Raw genomic sequence first — 27,087 nt, 5'->3', positions numbered from 1 at the left:
ATAACTGCTCATGGGGTCTCTCACTTTTATAAGACCTGCTCCATTTGCATATTGGAATTAATTGTCCAATTATAGCTTTAGGTTATCAAGTCCCATCTTTCTTGTTTTTCTCTCTTTAGTCCACGTTGTTTGTGTTCTTGGGACTGAGATTTGGATCAGCTGTCCTTGGTCCCCAGCTAGAGAAGGAATTGTTCTGTCTCCCTGCTCTGTGCAGAGAGCTCACCATCCCCTTAATACAAACCCCAGACCCCACATTACAGCAGCACAGAACCTGAAAAACATCAAAGCTAAACCCTGAGGCATTATTTGGAGCGTGAGGCCGAGTTCAGGACACCGGGGACGGGGATGGCCGTACCTGCAGACGAGGGTGGCGATGATGACGCACCAGGCCGTGCAGCAGCAGTCAGCATTGAGGTGCTCCTCGCTCTTGCGGTGGCGGCAGCACAGCCAGAAGGAGTAGAAGAGGAGGAAGAGCAGGTCCAGAGCCAGGCAGGACAGAGCAATGCCACCCAACAGCAGCAGGGCCTGCAGGGACAGACATGGGGGTCACACTAGGCCATGGCAGGGCAGGCCAGCCAGGGACATCCCTGCAGTGTTTGTAGGGATCCCCGTGGCAGGGAGAAAGGATGAGGGGGACTCCAGCTTATTAGAAGGTTAATTAATTACTTTATTATACTGTATTATTCTATATTATGTTACATTACATCTAAACTGAATCTGCCAAGCACTGAACTGCACTCATCTCATGACTCACAGCCCACAGTCCTGACACACACACACACACTTAGGCCTCATAAGCCAAGGAAACAAAACACCATCACTTTCAGTAAATAATTTCCATATTGCATTCTACTTTTGCACAAACACACACAGAGCAAATGACAAGAATTGTTTTTCCTTTCTCTGAGGTTCAGAGAATGTGAATCCCAGAAATATTCTTGGGAAGGACTGTGCCTTGCTTTTCTCTGTGAGAGAAATGTGGAGACACATACCTACCAAGGCATACCTTGCCAACAAATCATTTTGTGCGCTTGGCACGTTGTTAAATTATAAAGAGGTGATTTTTTTGTCCCACTTGCTCCCCTCTGTCCATCCCACTCAACAAAACCACGTTCTGTACTTCAGCAGTGAATAGCTGAGCCATTTTTTCTGTCTCAATCTGCAAACAGCCTAAGTTAATCAGAGGGTTTCCTCTTTACTACTGATCACAGGTCAGCAGATTTACAGAACAAAAATAATAATGAAAAAAAAAATAGTGCAACCAGCTGCCTCTATCTGTACAGTTTTTTAATCTTCATGAATAAATATGCAGGCTTATTCATTAGAAATCCAAGTGCATGAGTGGGTTTGAAAGGGGGTGGAATTTATTATACATGCATGAGATTAATTTTTTTTTAAAAGTCAATCTCCATGCAATGCTTCTGTTCAAGGTAGACCTAGAATAAATACTAAACCCCTCCATATACTATCCACATATATAGGTACAACAAACTTCAATGCTACAGACACACTTGCAGCAGTCACAAGTTGAGTTAGTGTGAATAATACCTATTTCTAGTCATGTTCCTGGGAGAAAAGGGAAGTTGTAAGTGCTTAACTCCCACCCAATTTATTTTTATTTGAAAAATCCTGCCTAAAATCCAAAAATGCAAACCAATTCTGTTAAATAAAATAAAGTTTAAAATAATAAATCCATTCCAACACCATATCTAGCCACATTTTCCCACCTGCATGAATCAAGCAAAATAATGCAATTTTACCCATAAGGTTTTTTTGATAAATCCTTGTTACTGGTGACAAATGCCAACTTACTAGAAATTATTTAAATATCTGGAAAGAGCCCAAGTCACTTACTGCTGCCCCAATATTGGGAATTCAGACATAGATCTGTATCAGCTAACCTAGAACAAAGGCTTGGGTTTTCAAACCAGTATCTCTTTTCCTCCCCATGCAGAAATTCTTTAAATAACATTGATATGCTTCCTCCTGATTGAAACAATAACTTCCTTCTGATCAAAAGGAATACAACAAAGAATGCTGAGATTAAAGCAAAGAACTTTCACAACTGGTGTGACTGTTTCTAACGGGGTCTGGTAGGAACTTGCTCTTTGTAGGCTTTTCTTTCCCCTTTTTCCCCTGCTCTGCTCCATAGGTACTCCATGCTGGGTGATTATCCTGGCAAACAAGGCACACAGGGTCCAAGAAACATCAGGCACATAAAATGAGGTGCACACCAACTAAACCCAAGTGCTGCACCACAGATACTCCCCATAGCCCCTTGCTCTTGGCTTTCTCAGCTTTACAAACCCTCTCATCATTTACAAACCCTCTCCCATCTTTTACAAACCCTCTTGGCCTTCCCACCCTTTACAAGCCCATCCTTACAAACCCTCTCCCATCCTTTACAAACCCTCTTTGCTTTCCCAGCTTTACAAACCCATCCTTACAAGCCCTCCCCAAGCCCGCCAAGCTCCCTGGGCTGGGGGGAGCTCCCAGGTGCTGCTTTCCCAAACCCAGGAGCAGGAGCTCAGCCCTGCTGTGCAAAGTGAGCTCTGGGACCTCTCCCAAGCCAGGAGTGGGGGTGGGAGGAAGGGAACAAGCCCAATCCCCCTTTCCCATGCTTTCTCCAGATGGTGGGAGCTCTGCTGGAGCTGCTGAGCAGAAAGGGGCCTCTGAGAGGGGAGCTGCACTCCGAGCCCTGCATTCCCCCACTTCTGCAGCCTTGCCACAAACGAGCACTCCATGCTAATTTAACTAACACACTTGGCATACCAAAGCTCCTCAGGGGTATTCTTTATTTTTTAAACATGTCAGGCTGCTGTAAGGCAAAGCTTTCCTGCCCCGCTCGCCTGCATTTCTTTCTTCACACCCTCAACCCTCCTGCACATGCTAAAAGGCATTAGTGCTGGGAAGACAAGCTCAGCTGAAAACATCCTCCCAGCAACACTTCTATCAGCAAAAAATCCACACTGCAGCTCCAGATGTAAGGGAACCGCCCCCATTGAAAGGAAATAAAAGGAAATACTTTTTAAAAATTCTTAAAAAAAGGAAAAATGGATATTTGACTGCCAACCAGCAAGCAACCTGAAGTCCTTGCTTTGAAGGGACACTTAATACATGCTTTCAATTTGCATCTGGCCAAAAGGACTTGGCTGGCCACTATACCACAATCTGCATTCAATTTTCCAGAGAATATTTGTTTTCCATTAATGGATATGTGCCATGACAAGTGAAATCATCCAGCAGAGCAGTTATTAATCTTTCTGACTGATGAGTCAGTTTAGGACCCAGGAACTGGCAGGCAGTGAAAGCCTGGTCACAACCAAAGATATTCCTCTGCCTGCTTGTCAGGATTAAATGACAGTATTTAAAAAAGGGGGGTTGAGGCTGGATAAACCCTTAGACACTCTATCCTGCACCAGTAAATCTGGGACTCGGTTATCCAAGGCCACATTATCCCAAGTAAATGGAAAATTATGCACTGGGCCTTTTGCCACAAAAGAGCATCAATTTGTCTTCGAACATTTGCTGAGCTATCAGAACCTTTATAGCAAATGATGCATGAACTGCCCTTACAGGAAAATGGAGATAACTTGGAGGAACAGCATTTTACTACTGCACTGACACTAATGGCAGAAGTGGAGACAGAGCAGTCCCTGAAAATGAGAGTAAATCCAAGTGGTACCCCCAGACTGGCAGGAGACGAAGCTACAGTGTCAGGAAGCACTTTCAAAATAAAAGCTGCACACAGGGAAGTGACCACAGGAGCATTCCTGGCTTGGAGAGGCACCACAGAACCTGAAAACCTCAGTGTTGGGCAGGGATGGTGCTGCAGTGTTAGCAGCCTTCCCAGCTCCAGTGTGGCTGCCAGGATTTGTGGTGTTTACCACCTGCATGGGAGCAGGAAGCCAAAAAAGGGGCAGAAAGCATCTAGAGCCTCATGGAGAGAAAGGGGAAACACAAAGCTCAGCAAAAAAATCCTCCACAAAGCTACCCAGGGGCTGGTCAGCTCTTCCATGGGGTGTGGTGTTGGTATCATTCCTAAGAACTCACATGCAGATCAACCTTCAGTTTGATCTGTCCCTGCTCTCCATGTTACTGGGCTCAAATAAACCAAGATACAGCCTTGTCTGCTGGATCAAAATCTCCCATATGAAACAGCCAGGATTTTTGCAAATTCCAAAGGGTGATCCACACTGTTAGTTATCCAAATCTATCTATGGACTGTGGTCCTGCAAGGCTAATTTTAGCTGCTGAAACTGCACTTTAGGGAGGTATATTTCATCCCATCCAGCAGATGAAGTCACAAAGAAAGGAGATCTACATAAGAACACAAGAAAAGGGATGTACAAGATATATTTACTTCCTTTTAAAAGGGGAAAACCTAAATAAAGCCACAAGGCACCACAGTGCAGGAGGTAAACTCTGGGTTGCATTCATGTTAAATGTCAAGGTTTACCATGGCATTAAATGTTATTTGCTCATCACCTGACTTTACAGAGAAGGGTTTAGTGACTCTTCTTCACATGACCATGTTGCCTCTGCCATGGAGATTATTTGGCACAAAATGTCCTGGCAGCAGAATAGGTTTAAGAAATTAATTCTGAATACTCAAGGGCTCAAAACAGCCCAGGTGTTTATCAGGTACAAGTCTTACCAATCTCAATTCATCCAACTTCCAATTACCACACTCTTTAAACCTTAACTGCAATAACAGCAGCAGAGAATAGTGAGAAGCTCCTCACATGGAATAGATGATTGCTATTTTACTGCCAGTTGGAAAGTCTACCAAAACTCCTAAAGAAACTTGAGAGCAAAGCTGAAGCCTTCAGGTGGTTCCTGAGAAGCAGATTGCAGATTCATTTTTAATTTTCCATCAATGATTTTAAAGGTATTTTATCTTAAAACTTCATCATTTCAGCCCACAGAAAAAAAAGCTTTTGAGCACCTCAAGAACACAGCTGTCCTAATCACTGCCAGATTGAGAATGGTTTACCTTAAAGTCAGCTTTTGCCAAAAGAAAGCTTTCCATTGAATCTACAGCTAGTAATCTTTCTGTATTTCCATGCAGTGACTTGAGATAGTGATAATAAAACAGAGAGAGGAGGTTAAAGGAGTGTGGGAAGAGAAAAACGTTCACCCAGAAGAACAAATGAAGCAACCTGGGCTGCTGCCAAAGGAGCACTCATCTCTATTTATTCCATGAAGGACGGAAGTCATCTTAGCAAGAAAAGAAACTGCTGTGGGATAGTGTCATGCCCACACTACTTCCTACACTGCTTTTTTTTCTCCTTCCAGACTCCAGGACATCTCTCTAAAAAGCTTATGTACTCACAGATGATAAGCAGTTATGTTCTACCAAGCTAACTGGGTTTTTTTTTAATTTTTTTGAATGCTGGCAACACAAGGAACACCCTGACCTCCTCATCAACTTGTTCTGAACATGCTGTGTGTTCAGAGATTTGATTTTCAGTACTTAAAGTGCTGTAGGAGGTGTTTGTTGAGGTACTCGAGTGTCTGGGGATGTCACTCATGGCACAGGCCCTCCAGAGGGGTGGGGAACACAGCCAGCCACAGACTGGCCAGTGGAAGGGGAGGAGGATGGGGAAGCAATGCTGATGTCAGCACTAAAGCATCCCTCTCTCCTCCCAGGGACAGCCCTTCCCAGGCCAATTACTGCTCTCAGCACTGCAGGAGCAGAGCTGGGCAGGAAATGTGCTCTGAAGGGGCTTTTCCCACGGAGCTGAGATGAATTCTCTTCCATGAGGGGTCCCTGTGCAACAGGGAAGAGCTCCATGGAAGCAGAGAACAGGTTCCACTGCCTCACCCCTTCTACAGACATCTCCCACAGAAAGCACACTGCTAAGGGAGTGCAGATCACGGATATATTTAGGGCAAGTCCACACTGGAGCAAGCAATATAGGCCAACTCTTTGCCTTTAGCTTTTTTTGGCTATTGGCTTTCCTTTCTGGAAAGCAGGAAATGCCAAGGATTGTGTCATGCTTTTTTTCTGTTTGTTTTTTTTTATTTAAAAACACCTTAAGACAATACAGAAGACACATTGGAATAAAAACAGATGTGCAGCTGAAACCTGTGTTAGCACAACTCCGTCACTCAATTCCACTTACCAAGCTGGTTAAATGAGCAGGGCAGTTTCCCCAACACTGCAGAGCTCTCTACATAGGCATGGGCATTACATAGTTAATTGGTATTAGAGCTGTGAACTAAAGCCACTTTAAGTACAAATGAGTGTTCACACAGGGATTTAATGTAGTTTAGCTAGAATGGCCTTAATTCAGTGTAGTTTAGTTCACTTTAGTGCATTTAAAGTGGTTTGACTAATCTGTTTTGAATTTATTCCTCCAGTTAATTCAGATTAATTTCTCAAGTGTAAGCAACAACTAAGAACAAGGCTAGGTTGATTAAAGATTCATCATCATTTCCTCCATACTAACATTGTGACCCCTTATTTCATAATTAAAGACTTTCAAACTCTGCCTTTATATTTGGTCCAATTCATAGAGGCCAGCAGTGTAGAGGCCAAAAATACACAGCTTGCTGACCCTTGACTCATTGCAGCAACCAACTCAACAGAATCACTGTGAGGGTTTTGAGAGCTGTGGCTGAATAATAAATACACAGCTCAGGTATGTCTGCACACCTCAGCTGCCACAGGTTACACATGGGCAGGTGCTGGAATTCATCAGAGCAACTCACATCACACACCAAAGAGAGATGGAAAGCACAGACTAGAAAGGATTTGCTCAACAATTGTGTTGGATATTTTTCCCTGCCCATGAATGCAGATCTAAGCTGTGCTAATCAGCAGCAAACACTGAGGTCCTATTGGGTTGAAATCAAACAGCAACGTGTTTATTCCCTTAGTTGTCACCAACTCAGCAACATCTCCATCTTACACAGCAAGGCAATGTTCCCAGAGGTAAGAGGGTCCCCTAAACTGGATGTTCTTATCCCTGGTTTCTCCCATGTTCTTATCCCTGGTTTCTCCACAGTACTGGCTGAAAGCCTCTGTGCTCTACAGCAATGAAAAGAATGAGACACTCTCACCAAACTCAGTTTCCACTGACAGGTCCCCACAGACTAAATCTTTATTAAATGAGGCTTAGCTCAGAACTGGCAGCTTGTCAAATGAGCATTCTCGCTGAAAAGGCGGATTTCCTTTCTGGGGATTCTGCAAATTCCCTTGCAGGACTCTAAAAAAACCACACCACCATGGATGCATCAGTGCTCCTGCAGGTCTTTGCCCCAAATCCCAGCCCAGCAAAATGTGTAAGAATCCTCATAGGAACAGGTCTTCAGCTTCAGAAGGTTATTTCTTCTTAGTATTCCCAGCTAGACAAAGTTACAGCCATTAGTAGTTTTGTTAAAAGGCAAAGATCAGATAATTTTTGGGATATTGAGGTGAAGGGCACCAGAAGGGTAGCTGGAGGAATTTGGCAGGAATCCTGCACCACTCAGCTCACCCATGGCAGAGCCACACAACCCCACCAGACATTCCTTTCCCACAGCAGATTAGCTCACACATTCCCACCCAACAGCAGCTCCTCTCCTCCAGGTCTTTTAGAAGCCACTTGACTTCCTTGCTTAGAAAACTGCATCACCCATTAATGCCTTAAACCACAGGCTCCTCACAAGGCAATTTTCCAGCAAACTGGATAATGGAAAGAAAGCCCATGCTATAAAGGAAGTATGAATTTAATGCTCCTACAGCTCAGGGCTAAGCAAGCAGTGCCTGTATGACCTGGCTGGGGCTCAATGCTGTATAAATTCCCACACCAAGAGAACTCCCCAGCCCCAGCCCTCCAGCAGGAGCTCAGCTTTGCTCCTGCAGGCCTGGAACTCCCTGAAGGAAAAACGTGGCAATGCCTGCAGGCAGGGAGCTGGGCACAGTTGCAGAGCCCAGCACGTGAGTGAGGCAGCACTGGTGCCTTTAAAAATAAAAAAAAAAAAAAAAAAGGAAAAAGAAAAAAAAAAGAGCAGGAAATGCTTAGGCCTGAAGCCCAGTGATTTAATCCAATTTCCATCCTTTTTTCCCTTCCCCCTCCTACAATGTGCACTCTCAGAGACAATACACTTCATTTAGAGGGGAAAAACATGATCTCTCTTAAGTGCCTGTCCTTACACTCTATCAAGCCAAGTGCTGGGACACTGCTTTTTTTTTAATCTATGATGGCCATTCATGCTTTGGCACAGACAGCAGCCTCAAGGGTTTTCTTCCAAGGCCCCAGCTGTACAGAGTTTGTGCTTTACTCCACGTTAGCTGTTCTTCAGCTATTGCTGTTCCTTATTAGATTTGGGTTTCAAACCCAAGTGTTCCTCCTGCCCCCGTGAATTTTAAGAATTCTCCACAAAGATTGGGCCTTCCACTAAAGGTAATTACAGGCATCAGCTAAAAGTCTCCCATTCTTCTGCAGAGCCCAAACCCTGTCCTTTCCAGGAGACATGGCACCAGTTCAGATTAAATGCAGTATTTAGGCTCACAGCAACTTCTTGATCTTCTTAATCATCTCTTCTTAAACCAGACAACCAAATCTGAACTGATCGGCCACTATGGAGTTTGAAGACACTGAGCCAAATCCTCGGCTCTGATGTCCTGGCAGGGAGGTCACTGCAAGCTGTCACCAGTATTTTGCCATTTCTGTCAGGGAGAGGATAAACAAGGCACTGGGGAGGGAGAGGAAAGAGCACGGAAATGAGCAGAGCCACCCCGAAGTGGAACAGAAAACAAATCCTTGTCCCAGTGGTGGAAACTTTATCCAACCCATCAACAGGGTTAGCCCATGCCCTCAGCAGGAATGGCAGCGTTTCCATGAGCATGACCACTGTAGATAATGTGGTTCAGCTCCCTTCTGCCATTATTTTGCATTATTTTGGACATGCTGCTTTCTCTTCAGGCACTATTTTAATCCCATTTATGTCTTGAAAGTTTTGGCGCTGAGCATCTCCAGCTGCACGCTATAAACTCAAGCAGAACATTTGCTGCACTGAGCCACAGAAGTTACACAGAATAACAGAGAGAGAATCCAAATTGGAATGGAAACTCTTAACATCACATTGTTTCTAATGTTAGACTTGAAAGGCAACTTAATGTTGCCTTTTTTTTTAATGTATACAACTTGTTCCATATCATTAGCACAATGAAGAGTCTTTTTCTAAACTGCAGCTATTAGGAAAATGTCTAAGTGAGAAGCTCTAGCACACACTTTGACATTTGAAGGCACCAAAGTTTAAAAAAAAATTAAAATTAATTAGAAGGGAAAGAGGTACTTTCTAGCCAAGATTACAAATCCACTGCAAATGGCTTCATAAACTGCTTTTATTAGCACTGAAGGGACAGGAAGGTAAGCAGCAATAATTGGGCTTCTGCATTTATGTGTCAGTGATGGCAATGGGTCAATTTTAGTGTACTCAGGTGTCTCTGACAGCGAGATCCACATCCAGTTTGCACTCAGTTTGCAACCTGAAGTCAATCCTCAGCATAAGGAGGGAGAAGTTTTGGAACAACATGAAAATAACCACCAGGAAAACAACAGAGCACCAAGTTTCCATAATATTTACCCTGTCCAGCTTCACTGGCATTTGTCTACACAAGTGAAGCAGGTCAAAAGGCTGTTTACACAACAAAAACTGAGTGCAGTTCATGATGCACTGTAAGCCTATACAGGGTGAGAGAAACAGCTCTCCTGGTTGCATTAGCAACCAGCCTGGTGTGGCTGCCCCAAGGAGTGACCTCTGGGAGGGACAAAGGACAGAATCAAAGGCACACTGCCCTACATCCTCAGAAAGCCATGGCCCACTGTGCTACAGCCAGCAGCCCACATGACATCTTCCTTAAAATAATTTGTATGTGAAGTCAGCTTCAATGCAGTATGTGGGTCATGTGGAGAGGCTGTGAAGAGCTGGGAAGGGGCAATATCCCATAGGGAGCTGGGGAAGGGAGAACAGAGACCTCTGACCCATCCATTGACTGTGTGCCCACTGACCTCCTTGCACAAACAATGCAAACGTGCCTTTTAACTGCCACAGACAAACAGGTGCCACACTTCTCACCATAAATTCACTCCAAACTGCCTCTTTCAAGAGTACTATAGTCAGAGTTTAAAAAAAGAAATATTTTTTTAAAAAAACGGGGGAAAGAAAGGGAGGAAATCTCTTCCTTCAACTTAAAACTGCACCTTCCTTCCCACGAAAAAGTGCAGGAAACATTTAAATTTCAACTCTTCTTTAGTTTTATTTTGGGGTTGAGTTGCCTTTCATTTCCTTTTCTTTCTTTAAAGGAGAAAAAAAGCTCTCAAAAAAAAAAACCCCAAGGACAAAGACTACCAATACTCACTATTGAGAACCTTCAAACCCATGAAAAAAAAAAAAAATACCATAGAGGGACCAACAGAGGAAGCAGATTAAAAAACCCATCCAAGCTAGCCAAGACCCACCACAGTCACAGCTGGAGCCCGTGTTTCTGCATCACTGACAGCACTGGGAGTGTCATTAACCACTTCTCCTCAGCCTGGGCAAGGGAGGCTGGGGAGCTCAGAAAAGCCTCCTGCAGGCTCCTGGCCAAATGTGAGAAGGGATTAGGGCCTGCTCAGGCTGCTGCCCTGAAGGGAAATGCAATCTCAATATGGAGTTTTCTTTGCAGCTCTTCCCAGCAGCAGAGCAGAGCTGCAGATGCTCCTCTCACAACCAGAGTGAAGTTCCTCCTCAAGAGCAGCATTCTGGTGAGTGGTCACTGCCTCACCCTCTGCTTCTGCTCCCCAGCATCCTTCTGATAAAAGGGGAGCACACACTTTTTAAATTCACCTCCTGAATGTGAACAGGGGCACAGCTAACAGCAGATGCTCTCATAGATTAAACCCCTTGCAATTAAAGGCAAATCTGACGCCCCAACACACATCCACAGAGGCATCAATCTCACCCTGTGGCTCTGCCTCAGCAGCTCCTCTTGCAGTCTCCTCATTTCCCCACGGGGCTGGGGGAAGAGGGGAATCTGTCTCCTTTCAACTGTTTCAAAGCTGTTTAACTCTCTTAGGGTTTGCCTGCAAAGCTGAAAGCTGTCATGGACCACTGGCCTAAAAAGATTTAAAGCATTTGGTTTACATCAACTATTTAAAGACAAACACACCCCACTTTTACTTCCTTTACACAACCAAGTTTTGGGATATATAGGATACGGGGTTATTTGGCTGTAATAGAGGTTACATCAGTTAAAAGGAGGAGGTGTTTGCCCCACTGTGTCCTAACAAGATTTTTCATTAGTTGCTTTGCTTTCCCATGACATACACATCATATTCACTAGAAATCAATGCATTTTATAGGTAATTTAATACACACACACAGCCTGCCTTCAGAGATCCTTTTATCCTGCTCATGGGATCAGTGCTGGTGGGATTCCTCGAGTTCCTGCACTGATAGTCATTCATTCAGCAATTCTTCTGAACCACAGAGATTGATTTTTCAGGAAAGTTCCCAGAGTTCTCTTAGAGGTTCTGCCTGCACTTATGTCATGGCTATATTTAAAGAAGGAATCCCACTAAAGTGGTTTATAACGTGCTCTGGCAGGACAGTGTAGACAGAGCTAAATCCCATTAAGCTACTTAAGTTGCTTTCCCCCTCTGAAGTCATCTGTCAAATGCTGCTCCTAGACATAGCAGCCAGCTATCAAACTGGCTTATCAAGAGCCATGCTTAAAACACCAGACAAAACTGTAAAATGCAATCATCACACACATGGGGAAGAGAAACTGGGGCAGTGTGCTGTTCCAGTAACCTCCTGGGATCCCAGAGGGTGGAGAAGGCTGGTGATTAGCTTTTCATTACAGCTAGATTGTAACCCACTTGCACACCACTTATTAAAGAGAAAATAATAATGACTGTGTCTTTAATGTCAGCCTTCACTCTTCTGAAAGCACTGTATGGACAATACATGAATGTGAAGCATACTTTTAAAATAGAGATCACACTAACAGGGCAGGAGGGGGTACCTGGCAAAACAAAGCACCATTGAGCCTTAACTCAGCACCCCACAGAGAAGGGGAAAGCAGCATTCATGGCTATTTCATCTCCTTTCCCACTAACTCAAAAATAGGCACCACAGAGCCCTGAAAGGTTAATTCCCATAAATGTTAAATGTCCACATTTAAAGCTCCAGCTTTAGAGCACTCACTCCACTGTGTCAACACATCGCTGCTGCTGTGACAACACAGGGCTGAGATTTCAGAGACAAACCCCAATTCCACACATTCCATACAACAATAGAAAACAATAGGCTGGAAAAGACCTCTGGAGGTCACTGCAGTGCAACCTGCTGCTTAAAGCAGGGCTAATTTAATGGATGGGGCTGCTCAGAGTTTTCCCTGGGCAAGTTTTGAGTGTCTCTAAGCTCGAGTTCCCAAAGCTTCCCTCACCCTGCTCCAGCACTATAAAAAAATGCTCATAAGTGGCAGCACCCATGTTCCATTTCCCATTTCAGCTTGAGGTTGTTGTCACTTGTCCTTTTGCTGGGCAACTCTGAGAAGAGCCTGGAACCCTCTTCTTCTTCAGTTATGCAAATGCTGCTCACAGATCTGTCATTTCTCCTTCTCCTCTCCAGGCTGAGGGGTCCCAAATGTCCCAGCCTCCCTTCCCAGGTCAGCCTCATCTCATCTTTCCCTACACATGCTCCAGCTCACCAGCACCTCTCCTGCACCAGGCCCCAAGGAATGAGGCAGTTACACAGAATTTATACAGGCACACAACTGGAAGAGAGTCCATGCCTGTGAAAAGGCTGATGGCCCCACTTTAGGGCTACTTTCAGCTTGCTTACAGACCTGGCCAAAGCAGAACCCTTCAGAGCTTGGGTTTGCCTCCAGCTGCACGTCCCACCCCACCTGACAGGGTCACCAGGCACCAAGAGGTGACAGATTTGCCCCACACTGGGTGTGAGAAGCACAGCAAGCACCACCAGAGTCAGAGACTCAACAGCATTCATGTTATTGCTCACAACAACACAGTGAGACAGCGGAGGGCAGAGAAGAGGAAAGGCAGGGCAAGGCAAAAAGCAGCAATAGGGAAGTTACATGTTTCAGACTGAAAACAAGGCACCTGGGGAGGTATTTGGGATCCCAGCTGCAGGGATGCTCCGGCATCCCATTGGTTGCTGCCTCCCAGAGCTGCACAGCAACGAGCTGGAGGCTGCCAGCTCACAGGGGAGAGAGCTCCCAGCTCAACCCCTCCTGTCACCCCCAGAGCCTGCCCAGCTCATCCCAGCATTGATCCCTGTCCCAGCCCGGGGTCAGGCAGCCAAAGGAGGCAGGAGCTCAGTTAAATAAATCAGCAGCCACTTTTTGGAATCCTCTAATCAAATCTCTTTTATTTCGCTTTAGGTGCTCATGAGCTGGCATCCCTAATTGGTCTCCATCAGGTCATGTTAAAGAAAAAATCCTGGCTTCCCTTTCCAGGGAAGGTTTGGGTACGTTCTTTTTCCACATATCCAAAATAAACCATCTAGAGCTTTCCAATAATCATTTTTCTCTTAATCTATATTCTCCCAAAATGTGGAGATTTCTGGGAGGCCAAAGAAAGGGTTCTTGCCTGTATCCAAGAATGGAGGGTAATCACATGTTTCATCTTGGTCCTCAGCTCAGGTTTTCCTTGACAAGCAAGGCAGAACTGCAGGAATAAGGAGGGGTGGAGGGGAAGGGGTAAGATGTGCAGCTGTGCTTGTGCCTGACACAGCTCTGAGAAGTGCTGACACCCAAAAGGGATTAATACTCCTCAAAGGCAGCACCACACAGCACAAGTGCTGCTTCTGGAGGTGTTTCACTCCATTAATTCAGGAAAGTGAGGGAGGAAGTGGTCTCTACAGAGAAAGCTGCCCAGCTCTTGCTTCCCTACAAAAGTGCTCCAATCCCAGCGTCCCAGACCACACCAAAGTTTATAACAGAGGGTCAGAATTCTCAAAGAGCAAGCAGGAGAGAGCACAGAAAGTGGCATCATGTGGGAAAGCAGCTGATCCAGCTGTTGAGCTCACCCCAGCACAGGCACAGAGCAGTCAGGAATGGGATGAGGAGGAGCAAAGCTGGTTCTGGTGCCTGAGCAGCACAGGTCCCAGCAGGAGAGCTGGTTACACCTTCCCTCTTGCACAACAACCTAAACCAAATCCCCAACAGATCCAAACAAAAATTAATCCAAGACACAGAACTCAAATGCAATGATTTGCAGGCTCTAGCACAGAAATATCTTGAATTCTCTCCACCCAGACCCCAAGGCATTATCTTCCAGGAGCACTTAGAGGCAAGGAAAGAATGAACTCCTGTGCCCTATTTCCCAGTGAGTGCAGGAGCAGCTCATCCCCTGAGCAGTCACTGTTTATTGATCAGGTGCTCAGGCACTGAAATCCCCAGGGCTCACTCTGAGCCTGCCCCACTCAGGGAGGGAAAGCAGCAGCACCTCTCCCTGTTTGCCATTACACAACTGCACCTCAGCAATTGTTTGTGCAGCCAGGAACACCTACCTGCTTCCACTATTTATAAACCACTGCAGGAACAACTGAGTTCTGTGTCACTGCCTGCCCTGAATTGCCTGCCCTCAGCTGATCAAACAGCACTGAGGCAGATGAGAAGCACCAGCATGAAGTCAAATAGACAAATTTGGCTCCTGAACACCCAACTCTGCACTGAAACAGGAGCCCCTGAAGCAATCCATGCTGGGGATAGAACAAAGAGCAAATTTAATATCTTAAAGGCAAAACCCACAGGTTTCCTGCATGCAAACACACACACACCCATTGCTGCTATGGTTGTCTCAAACAGGAAAAAGCTCCCAGAAATGCAGCACCTTCATAGACTTTCCTGTCACAGAGGAGTAGATCCTGCCACCCTACTAAGTACTAAAACAACTTAAAAGTTTTTAGGGACTAAAGGTACAAATTCATTTGAAAATCTGTCACATCCGCTGTTGGTTGCTTTGAGCAAAACTACTTGTAAAGGCATTTGACAAGCAGACAGCTAAATATTAGATTTCTTTATTACTTTGGCAGTAGCCAAAAAGGTCTGTAATCATTTATATGGGCACTGTTCTCAAGCTTACAAATTACTGTTATTTCTGAATCAACTTACTTTTACTTCAACAAGAAAAAAAAAAAACAAAAGTGGTAAAAAGCATAGTTTTAATAAGTGAGACCTCTCCAGTTTTGACAAAGCACTACTTTCCTCATTAACAGCTGCTGCTACATATGAAGGTGTCAGACTTTTTTTTTCTTCTTCAACATCACAGCTGAACATTTAGCAACAGAAGAAAAACAAGAAAGCCACCATGAGAAGCTGTGACAATTGAGGCTGTGATGGGCAGCGTGGCTCTCCCTGGGCCCATGCAATCACTCCCCACATCCCAGCTGTGGGCTCTGAGCTGGACACAAGGCCACTCTTACTAGAGCAGCCAGGAAAATGAAGCAGCAGGTAGCACAGCAGCTTCCAAAACCTGTCAGCTACCCCATCCACAGAGGGAAGATAGCCAGGTTTCCTTCTATTTTCTTCTCCTTTTACAAAAAAAAAAAAGCTGTAAATCCCTATGTCCTCAAGGGAGACCGACTTTGATATCCACTACAGAAATACCAAGTTGTGTTGTTTAGGTGAACTACCCAGAGGTCATCATCTCCCAGCTGACCTGCTGGAGCAGTGAAGCACAGCAGACACAGCTCCACACTAACAAGCAAGGCTATTTCTGCTGCTCTGCTTGATGATCAAAGCTTCTCCCTAAAATAATAACATCCCAGGGTCTCCAAGACCAGTCTGGTAGCAGCTGAAATGGGAAGAAGACCCTTCCCTTTCAGGAAGCAAACACCACACAAGCTTTGTGTTAAATTGAGGCACAGCAGCCTTATTAAAACCTGCAACTAACTTAATCAAGGAATTCTAATATTCATAACTGAACTTAAAAGCACTACCCTCTGGGATAGCAGAGAATTTCCCCTCAAAGACCGTTCACCTCATTGACAGTCATGTTGCTTTTCATAATCTTGTTCACAAATTCAATCAAGCTCCAGATAAAATCTAATCAAGTTGGACAAGCTGAATTGCAAGGGCTGTCGTTTCAAGTCCTTTAACAGGAGGTCAGCTCAAAGTAAGCCTCTGATGTCCCAGGACTTGAGCAGGATTATTTCATGTAGTTCATTGCTCTAGGCACCAAAGATCATTTTAGCTCCCCAAACTATTTTTAATACTCACTCTAGTGGAGTATTTGATCTCTAGACAAGCTAGGTTTTGTCTTCAGTCTTTTTTCCTCAAATCCTCCATGATTTCTCCAGGCACAAAAGTGGCTCTCTCAGGTACAGGAAAGAACAGCTATTCACAAAACTTCATTATTATAATTGTTCTTCAACTGAAGTTTGTCCCTCTGGAAAACATCACCATCCTTGAGAACTACTGCTAGTCTGGAGACACTGACCACTCCAAAGCAGACATAAAAGCACCCAGACTGCCAGGGCACAGCATTAAGGAAGCCCTCATCATTCACACCCAAGGCATCTGGTCACTTTGGTCTGCCCTCTGGAGACACCCTTTTCCTTTTCCCCTCAACTGAAAAAACAAAATTTAAGCCATAGCCAAGATTTGGATCCTTTGGCTACTCCCCAGCAAACAGGCACCAGGAAAAATTTACTCCCACAAAAATTAAATGAGAGAAGAAGCCTTTTTATAATGATTCAATACAGACTAAAAGATTCATGAAGCATGAACATAACTTATGATCTTGAAAATAAAACTCTTAACTCTTCTGCATGCATGCTGATATTGTAAGAAAAAAAAATCAAGTGGTTCTTGGTTCTAAAGTTAACTTTAAATTCCATCTGTGGAGCCTGGGAATCACTGGATAACACTTAAATGCCTTACATGACAGCGTGACATTGCAAAGCAGTGTGACCAGTTTAAATATCCCACATTCTGTTCACCAAGCAATAAGAATCCTTATTCAGACTAACATCTGATCAGATTCAAGGCAACTCTCCCTATGAAAGTGGTGTTGATGAAAAAAAAAGCTTTCATAACAATATCAGCCAAAAACTTATTATAACTAAAATCTTCAGAGGACAACACCCATTTTTCCCATCATCATGCTTCCATGGATAACAGACAATGCATGGTCCCACCAGCCAAACTCTGAACACTTGAAAAGTAATTATTGCTCAGCTACTGAACAGATAAACAAAACTACCAAGTTTCCAGCCAGCAAGCCACTCCCCTACTTCCTCTTGTGTAGCTCAGGTCATTTCCCATTTTGATCCCTGCAGGAAGAGCTATTTCAGCCAGTGCCCAGAAATCAGAAATTCAGAAACCCAGACTCACTGGCTGCACTGCATTATAAAGCACTAGGAAAAAAGGCCACTGATTAAAGGGAGGCTGCCTTTATCTCCAACACACCAAACATCTGAAAGGATGTTCCCTCCCAGACACTTCAATGTATCAATCTTGCTTCCCTTCCTTTCTTGTTTTTTTAAAGTAAAGTCTCTATAAAATAAAAGTGTTTGTTCATTTAACTGTTTATCCAGCCAGACTCAAAATTAAAATATTTCTGTCCTGTCTCCAATCCAGGTTGGTCCCTGGTGACCATCTCCTGTATTTTACATAACACTATCACTTCCTAGAAACTAAGCTCTAGGGAAAATGAAGAAGTGAGGAAGCTCGAGCCTATTTATCAGGCCTGACACTTCCTGTGGGAATGCAGCCCTGGAAAAGCATTTCCCTGACAAATGGATGGGCCTGAACTGAGCTGCACAGCCCTGGATCTCACTTCTCATCACTCTTCTAAAGAGGGACAACTCTGGAGAGGGCTTCAAAATGCAGGAGGGGAGTTTGCAGGGAAGGTGGGGACTGAAGCTACATTACAGACACCAGCTGAGCCCCAGGTGTGAAGCGTCACCTGTGCCACTGCCTGTCCAGCTGTGGAGTGGCACACTACACCCCAACTCAGACCCTGCCACACAGAACAGCCTCTCCTGCACACTGGGGAGGAGCAGAGGCACACACAGCACCAAGGAGAGCATCACATCACACATAATCCACTGCTGGAAGGGGACAATTGATCACCTGCTCCTGTGGCAACAGGAGCTGCTCCAGACTGTTAAAGTGATGGAGAGTGTGGTCTTAAGGGCAGAGGGAAACAAAGGAAGAATCAGCTCTGAAAAGGATGGGTTGATCTTAGCACTTTAAGAGGAATATTCCCTGCTCAGTTACAATTCTGCAGGTCACAAATGAACCAGAAATAAAATGCTATTACAGACCCTTTCCCCAGCAGTTCAGTGGGTTGTTCTATGCGCTCTCAGCATCGTTTCCAACTCCAAACCAGAAAGAAGCCATAAAGGGCAGGAAACAGCTCATCTATTAGCCAAAACCAGAAGTGTGGTTTTTTCCATGATGGTTTAAAAGAAGCTATGGTTTAGGAAAGCCATGAAGACAGAAGTCAGCCAGCAACCTTTGATTTGGTTCCTGATTCCTGCTTCTTGACTGGGCACTCCAAGATATTCCAAAAGGGAGATTCAACACTAAGCCTGCCATGTCCCACACTTTTCCACCCAACTCTTGGTGCTGCAGCACCAGGAGGGCCCAGGGACTTTGTTTCCATGCCAGGTTTTTGCCAGGCCAGGGTTATAACAATAATCAGCCCCAAATATCCAGTGTTTCATGCCTGGATCAGATGTTCAGTCTGGCTCACTGGGCAGCTGCTCAAACAGCCTGCTCCAGGCTGGCAGGGCTGCTCCTGTGCATTCCAGGCCTGGTTACTCTATAACTGCAACCAGAGCTACCTCTGAGCTGCTGTGAAAACCTGTTCCCAGCCTGGGCAGTGCCCTGATTTTATCACTAAGCAGCCCCAGAGTGCAAAATGTTCCAGCCACCCTCCTGGGCCATGACCTCAGGAATCACAAATTTCCACTTCACACAGGTGTGATTAAAAGAGCTAAAGCTGGAAACTTTATTAGGCATGGGAGAGTCACATCAGTGCTAGAATTGCCCATGCAGGACCTGAGATTTAGGTGCCATTTACACAAATAAAGACTCAGTGTTGAAACCACAATTTTGCACTATTTCTCTGCTGAGGTCCTGCCTGTAGGTGCCTATCATAGACAAACATCCATGTTCACAGCCCAAATCTAATTTTAAATTGTGCTGTGTATGTTAAATTACAGTGCTATCCATTTCTTTATCTTGTTCAACAAGCTATATAAATGTATTTATTCTAAATGGGTCCTGGATGCAGTTTCACCCACACACACAGGTCCTGGCACTGCAGCACTGATACAGCAGTGCCATTCCATGGGAAATCGACAAAAAAAAAAAAAGTCTTTAATGTCATTAAAAAGTAAAGGAGACTTTGAGCACACAGTTACACAAAATGGTCAGAATCTCCCTCCCTATAATGTTTAAAAAAGAGATTTTCAACTCTTTAGAGAAACAGACTCATTTTCCAGAGATTCAGATCACAAGTACAAACCTTGCAGCAAAGTTTGGGCTCCACACAACCATGGGATTTCCTGGGGTTTCAGTGTACACACACACAAACCTAAAGTCAATTTGTTTGCATGGATTTCTACAACATAGAGATGTTTGGGTTTGATTGTTTGGGGGGTTTTAAAAACAACTTCAGAACTCTGGTCTAACTTGTAAGGAAAGTGACAACACTAAAGTTTTCTCCTGGGCTCTTTGAGTATATCTAAGCACCTGCACGTTGCAAAAAGAATCTAAATAAAAAACCACCAGCAACAACAAAACACTCAAACCACACAGGACTTGAGAACACGAAGTTTATCTGGGTTATTAGAAAAAACAATCTTTCCAAACACAGCACGAGGGAGGAAATATTTTTGCAATGCTCCACAGTTCCCAGAAGTGTGACCTCTTCTAGCAGCAGCCCCAGGCTGTGCACTGCAGACTTGGACAGCACCAAACCCTTCTGCACTTCAGAGATGCAGGAGAGGAAGTGGTGACACTTCAGGCAGACAAAGCTTTCCTTTTAAGTCCAGGATTGAAAAAAGTGCAAGACAGCAGAATTATAAGTTGCTTGATCATAATTCTAGCAGGAAACACTCTGCTCTTATCAGCATTGCTTCAAACCACCCTTGTTATGCTAATCCAGTAACTGGTGAAGGCTGAAGCACCCTTGATAGAGGACCATTGTGAGAAAATAGTCCTCCAACATTTGTTTGCACAGCAGCTACATCTGGGGAAGAAATTACTGCAAAGCTTCTACCTCTCAGCAGAGCAGTGCTTGGATCAGTTTGAGAGGCAGAAATGCCAGGTCCACATCCCCTGTGGAGCTTTAGCTGCTTCACAGACCCACAGCTGGTCAGAAAGGGGGCAGCCCTCTGCCCTGAGCCATGTGTTATTGGGGGACACAAAGTCCCTGGGCCCTCCTGGTGCTGCAGCACCAAGAGTTGGGTGGAAAAGTGTGGGACATGGCAGACTTAGTGTTGAATTTCCCTTTTGGAATATCTTGGAGTGCCGAATCAAGAAGCAGAAATCAGGAACCAAATAAAAGGTTTCTGGCTGACTTCTGTCTTCTGAGCAGATTTCCTTACTTGGGGTTGCTAACCAGAGTCAGCAGAGCCAGCAGCTCCCTGCTCCTGTCACCCTGACCACCAAGGAAAGCCTTCATCCTGAAATGCCTCCAGCTGCTCTGTGAGGACCACGCCATGCACAACTCACATCATGCTGTGAGCTGCACTAAACACTAACTTTTATCCAGGAAAAAAGTGAGCCCCACAAGCTAAAAGCAAAAGTTGTGCTTCTATAGAAAGCACTGACTGCAATTTGATTTCTCTACTTGTGATAAACTTACCCTTTGTAACTTTTCACTGGGAAATTTGAGCCACTTCAGACACTCGCTGTTGATAATGGAGACTTCCCCCCTTCTCCACCCACTGAAAGACAATTCATCTCACAACTGCAGTTCAGCATCCTGAAAGCATCACATCCTCCCACCAACAGACAGCCTCAGCAGTCTTGGCCTTTCAGCTTGAAACCTTAAACACACTGTAGCCTTCCTTCAGAGAGCCCACAACACTGCTCACTGAGGCCAAAACTATACAGAAGTAGGAGGAAGTTGATTTTCTTTCACATCCCAAACTTGCTGATAGCTCCCCCCTCGCAGTGTAATCCTGAGCTATTCTTCCCACCAACTCCTTTTTCTCTTGTTCCTACTTAGGTATGCTGAGATTAGTGCATCTACTGTGTATTTTTGTGTATTTCTGCCACCAATGCTTTCTATCCATGAAGAATCACAAGACAGAAGTGCAAGAGCAGAAGAGCTTGACAGGCCAAGCCCAAGATGTTGCACAACACCCAACAAACCTCAAGGGAAAAGCTTCTTCAGCCAAAAGAGCTGCTGTGGTCACAGCCCTGACCCAGCACAGCCACCAGGGCAGGACTCACCAGAAAACCCCAGGGAAGGATTCACCTGATGAAGAACAGGCTCCAGTGCTCCTGCTCACCAGGTCCTCACTTGGCCTTGGGAGGAACTTGCACTTCTAACCCACAAACCAGGTCCTTTTCCTTTCCCTAACATGTTCACAACTACTGACTGGCAGATTTGGGGTTACAGTGCCTTTCAGAATGGAAGCCCAGGAGCACAGACTCCTCAGTCTGCTGTTTCAAGCCTCAGATCTCAGGTTAGAAACACGGCCCACAACATTCCAACTTGGAATTATGAGGAGGGATCCAGCAAAAGAAGGAGAAATCCAACGGACAACAGCCTGATGCCTCCTCCACTCACTGCTCTGCACTCATCTGCTGCAGCCCTTTGGAGCAACAGGGAGTCAGGAGAGAGTCCTGGCCTGAAAATTCCTGGGAAGGATTGTTTAATCCAGCCTCCCATACAACCATTGGTATCTGAGCAATGGGTCATTCCTGCTATGAGCCATCCCTGTGGCTGCTCTGATTTTTGGTCTATCATTCAACACTCACCTTGTGGTGCCTTATAATGACTTTTGTTGCCGAGGTTGGACACTTCCACTAACAACAACACAAACAGCATTTATCAGTCCCGCAGGGAGTACTCACACAAACTTAAAAATTGAATTTGGCTACTTATAAACAGCTGTTAGTGCCAGATCAGCATTCTCAGTGAGAGGTTCCAGAATAACAATTGCAGAAATACATGATATCACCCTTTCTTGCTGCTGTGGTTCCTGGAACACATTTTCATCAAATCTACACCAGGAACTGGTGCTTAGTTACTTATTTGCTATTTGCCTGCTGTGTTTACTGTTATTTCAGTATCTTTCAGTTCACTGCTGCAGCTGGATGGACTTTCAGCCACCTTATCTTGACCACTGAACTACATTTCTTGGCTTTATAGCAACTTTCAGCACTAATACCTACAGTTACCCTCATGGCTAACTTTGCACTTGCAAAAAGAGTTTTTCTGAAGCACCAAATACCTTGGTACATGTGTAGATCTGCAATTTGCCTGTTTGGAACATTATCCCAAAGTGGGATTCACCAGTGTGTAAAGCAGAAAAACCCCAGGCTATGCATGAACTCTCCCATGAAGGTTGCCACAAAAGGGGACCAGGTGTATCACCTTGCATGAGTAGTTTTATACAGATTTTTAAGCTAGGGCACACCACACATTCAACTTGCACTTGAAATACCTCAGGCTTGAGATACTCACTTCCTACAGGAATTTTTTCTTCCTATTCTTTATAGACAGGTATTTAAAATCTCATTTGTGAATATATTTTGGGTGAGAATCCTAATCAGGAACAAAAACCCCCTCTTGCCCCAGTGTAGGACTCACAGCATCTCTTACTGAAGCTCATTCTCTAATCAGGTGGGGCTGTCAGACCTCACTGATTGCAGGACCAGCAGTAAAAACACAATAAAAATAAAAGAGTCATGTCCTCCTCAGCAACTTTGCATTCCCTTTCCACAAACTCAGCTCTCTAACAACACCATCACTACAAAAAGTAGCTCAGCAACAACAGAGAGCTGGAGCTGCTCTGACCAAGCCCACTCAATTCATGGGGAGCATTATCTTGATTCCCAACCTGGACAGAAAGCTGGATCTTTGACAAGAGACTTTTCACAGCACTTAGGGGCTGGCAGCAGTTGGCCAGAATTCTTCACCCTTTTAGCAGGTGTTAAAGCTCCTGGGACAGAGCCAAGCAGTGCTTTTGACTGACTGAAGCAATGGAGCCATTGGTTACATCACCCAAAGACTGCAAAGACAGAGAGCAATTCACTAGAAAGAAGTTTTGAGCAGCCCCATGATAAGATACCCTGAAGCCACAGACCAAATATCTGCAATAACTCCGTGTTTTCACGCTGCCTTTTATTGAGCAAAAGCAAGTGGTGCATAAACTGCAGAACAAAGTAGAGCAGAGCAGCTGCTCAAACACTCCTACAAAGCACTCAGTAACTATTCTCACTTAAATCTATGCAGCATAAAACCAACTACAATACCACTGGCAGTAACCGTGTGCAAGTGAAGTAGTTCTCTTTCCTTTATGGGTCTGCAGAAGAACATTACGTGACACTGTTTGTCTTCTCTGCAGAAGGAGCTAAAGACAGAAGCTTTTGATTTTGCAGCTTCTTCCCATCATCTGTGACAATAAAACAGCTCAAGTTTATACTGAAAGAGAGTGCAAGCTTGAATGTGTATTGAGAAAGTATTTTAATTTAACTCTGCAGACAGGAAAAAAATGCAGCACTTTATAGCAGACAAACCTTACCCTGTACAGACTGGAGGATAAGAGTGTCCATGGCTGGGAAGTGGAAAAAAGGAAGGCAAGGGATGGCTAGAATGTGTCCCCGGTGCCTTCAGGGGTTTAATCTCATTAGCTGAGCCAATGCAGCCCGGTGCACTTGAGATCAGTAACAGGCTCTCTGCAGGCTTTACCTTGCCCTGCTAACGACACAGATTCACCTTCCCAAGGCTTTGTCACACCAGTTTAAGGACACAGCACACACGTGAACATGTGCCCTTCCTCCTCCCCTGTTCTCTGGTGACACACACAGGTCACCATTTACCCTGCTTTGCTCCATGGTAATGAGGGGGCAGTTCTTCCCTGAATTCTTTGTGCTCCATCCCGTCTAGGTGCCATAATCCTGTTTATGACAGGCTGGTTGCTATGGGAGCGATTGTATTGTCACTGGATTATGCCCTCAGGTGGAAAGCGTGTAAGGGAAGGCACATGAACAGGTTTTTGCATACATTTGAAGACATGAGAGTGCAATCCCACATGTAGAGACTAGCAGCTTTAGCAGTAGCTTCCAGACACAGAATATGATCATGAGGGATAGCATGGCATCAAGTTTTCAAGTGGTTTTCTCCTAAAAAATGAGATATTTTTCACTTTCCTATCACTGGCTGCCACTATTTTATTTGAGACAGTGCCCTGCAGTCCCAGCCACTTTCCCAGGCTCCTGAAAATACTTCTGCACTCCCAACACCGTCTCTGAAGATCAGGGTGAAAGAAGTGACAACATCATGTTGTCAGACTCCACAACTCCAAGTGCCCTTTTGTTGATGACTGTCTTTTACAGAGCATGGATGTGAGAGCAGCAGCAGGAGAGACAGATCTGAGCTCTGACATGCTTGGGGAGATGCATGACTAACTCAGCTTGAGCCAGGACGTGCCTGGAATGTGCAACCCCCTCTGGAAGCCTTTTTACCAGGGGCACAAGTTTGGGGGGTTAACTGGCTGCTGCCTGGATGGTAAATGCATGATAGCAAGGAGTGCAGCATAAACAGCCTGAAGACCCTGCTCCTTGTGAGCAGCTGGGAATCACAGAGATGCTTTCCTGCCTACTGAGACCCCACTCAGCAGCACTGGAGGAGCTTTAGATCCTCACAGCCAGGATTGTGCCAGAACCAGCAGCCCAAGTGCAGCATTGATGGCCACATGCAGTGGCCAGCACCATTCCCCAACTGATGGAATGTGCACACACACGTGAACTCTTCCTCCAGCCATCAGCTCATCATCTACATCAGCAGAAATGCTGTCCTGGAACACAAAGAGCCACACAGGCCAAGCCACAGGTGTACCAAGAAAAATATTCTAATCCCAGCATAGCTAATGCTTTGACTACAAAAAGAATACATCACTTGCAGTTAACATCAAACTTCCCACCATGTACTATTTCCTTACTGCAGCACTAGAGCAGAGCTGTGGTTCCATTTCATGTGCCCTGCTCTTAACAGGAAAAAAATATTCCTCACTGAGAATAAAGCTGAGGACAACAGCAGTTTCCAGAAGCTCTCAGCCTTGTTTACAGTGAGCCATATTCACAGCACAAGGCCATGACCACACACTGCCCAAGGTCTGAGTGCAGCCACACAGAAAACACTCAGGAGCTCTTTTTTCCCAGGAGATGTGACCTGTGACTTGTTGGAAGGCAGCAGCATGTCAAAGGCTAGTTGAACACAACTCTTGGGACAGAAGCCTAGTTGATCACATCCTCAAGGATGACAGCCTTGTAGGACTGGCTTTAGTATCAAAGAAATGCTGATGATGTGTTTGTGAGGAGGAAGTAAAGAACTAAACTGCTGGTGAATCCCAGCTGAAGGCACAGATGTTAGAAAGGAAGCTCAACATTCACTACATCTGACAGAGCAGCAAATTTCACTTTGGTAGAGAGAAAACAGACACACCTGGTTTGAACTTGCACCTTGAAGAGCATTCACAGCCTATCCTGGAAACTGGTTCTTTCTTAGGAACCTTGTGTTTAATTTATTGCATCACACAACCAAGACCACCCTTGCTGGAGCCAGCACATGCAAACCAAAGCTAATAATTAAGTGATGAGAGTCCAGCCCATAGGTTACACCTGCAGAACTGCATTTCACCAGTGGTATTTGTCACTGCTGTAGTCCAAGAAGTCAGCAGAAAGTGATTCAGATCTATCCACAAAAATGAACTTGGATCTGCAGAGGACATTAAGAGGTGGGTCAACCACAGGCAGAAGATGTCACATCTAGCAAATAGCCAGTAAATGTATTTAGGACAGGAACAAGACAAGCAGCCACATCTCAGAGCAACATTTTCTTGAGAATAAAAATTAACAGCGATGAAACACTACAGCAGGCAACTAATTTGTAATGGCTGCAACAAAATGCACAGAAAAAAGGTTGAAAGGGCACTGCAGTGAGACACACGTGACCCAGCAAGCAGTTGCCTCAGTAGGAATTTCAGACATAAGATACAAGTAAAGAGACAAGAAGAATCAACATGCCAAGGGGGGATTAGGGTAACCAGATCCCCAAACCTTCTCATCATGCTCTGCTGGGAGAGGAGACAAATTCACAGCTTGTCCCTTCCTCCTTCTCCCATAACCTCCACATCACCCGAGGCGAAAGCCAAGCTGCACTAATAAAAACAGCAGAGGCAGCCTAAACTGTCCAACCTTGTTATTTACACCTCAGCAGAACGCTCCCAGCATCCATGATCATTTACACAGCTCCTCCAAGACCTTGGAAGCAGCTCCCAGAGCACCGCTTGTCCACGCGGAGAATTCTGTCAACAGCACCTGACCTATTTCATATTCATCATCTGCACTTTGCCATTTCATATTGGAGCATTTAAAATGCTGGAGAGCTTGTGCTCAAAGAGATTTTTTAGTTTGCTCAAAAAGCTCAAAAAAAACCAACCTCTGCAGTGATCAAGAGGTTCAATGTTAGAGAACAAAACCTGCCCCAGAACATGGGCTCCAAGAGCAGCCAGGAACCTCAGCAGGACATTTACCAAGTTGTACTTATGAGATTGAAAGGCAATTTTTTAACCTTGTAAATTTGCTGCTCCAGTTAATTTGTCCACTCAGGTTGATCCAATGTTTGTTGTCTAACCTGCAGGAATTTTAAATATATACAGAAATAAGGAAAGGCCAGCATATTTGACCCAGCATATTTGACCTCAGAGGCCAGGGATGAAGCCCAGTTCCAGCCAAGTTCCAGGCACTACTTAGTCTCATAAACCACCAATAACTCAGACTGTGTGGGGAGGGGATGGGAGGGACAAACAGAAGACAGCAGCCACATACTGTAATACAAAAAGGCACACAAGAAGTGTTGTACAGTGGTTTTAAAATAGCACCCTCAGAAG

The 27,087-nt window shown here is 44.9% G+C and overlaps 1 protein-coding gene across 2 annotated transcripts in view; it reads right to left on the bottom strand.

The window, feature by feature from the left end:
* Positions 1-27,087, bottom strand: part of TTYH3 (tweety family member 3) — a 75,005-nt gene that overhangs the window by 36,711 nt on the left and 11,207 nt on the right. For both annotated transcript variants that reach the window (XM_058035173.1, XM_058035174.1), the window contains exon 2: positions 356-525. In XM_058035173.1, the coding sequence (XP_057891156.1) occupies positions 356-525 (170 nt within the window). The remainder of the gene's footprint in view (positions 1-355; positions 526-27,087) is intronic.

The sequence above is a fragment of the Melospiza georgiana genome, chromosome 16 (assembly GCF_028018845.1).
Source record: "Melospiza georgiana isolate bMelGeo1 chromosome 16, bMelGeo1.pri, whole genome shotgun sequence".
Taxonomy (NCBI): Eukaryota; Metazoa; Chordata; class Aves; order Passeriformes; family Passerellidae; genus Melospiza; species Melospiza georgiana.
The sequence above is the reverse complement of the archived record's forward strand: the minus strand, read 5'-3'. Positions and strand labels throughout refer to the sequence as shown.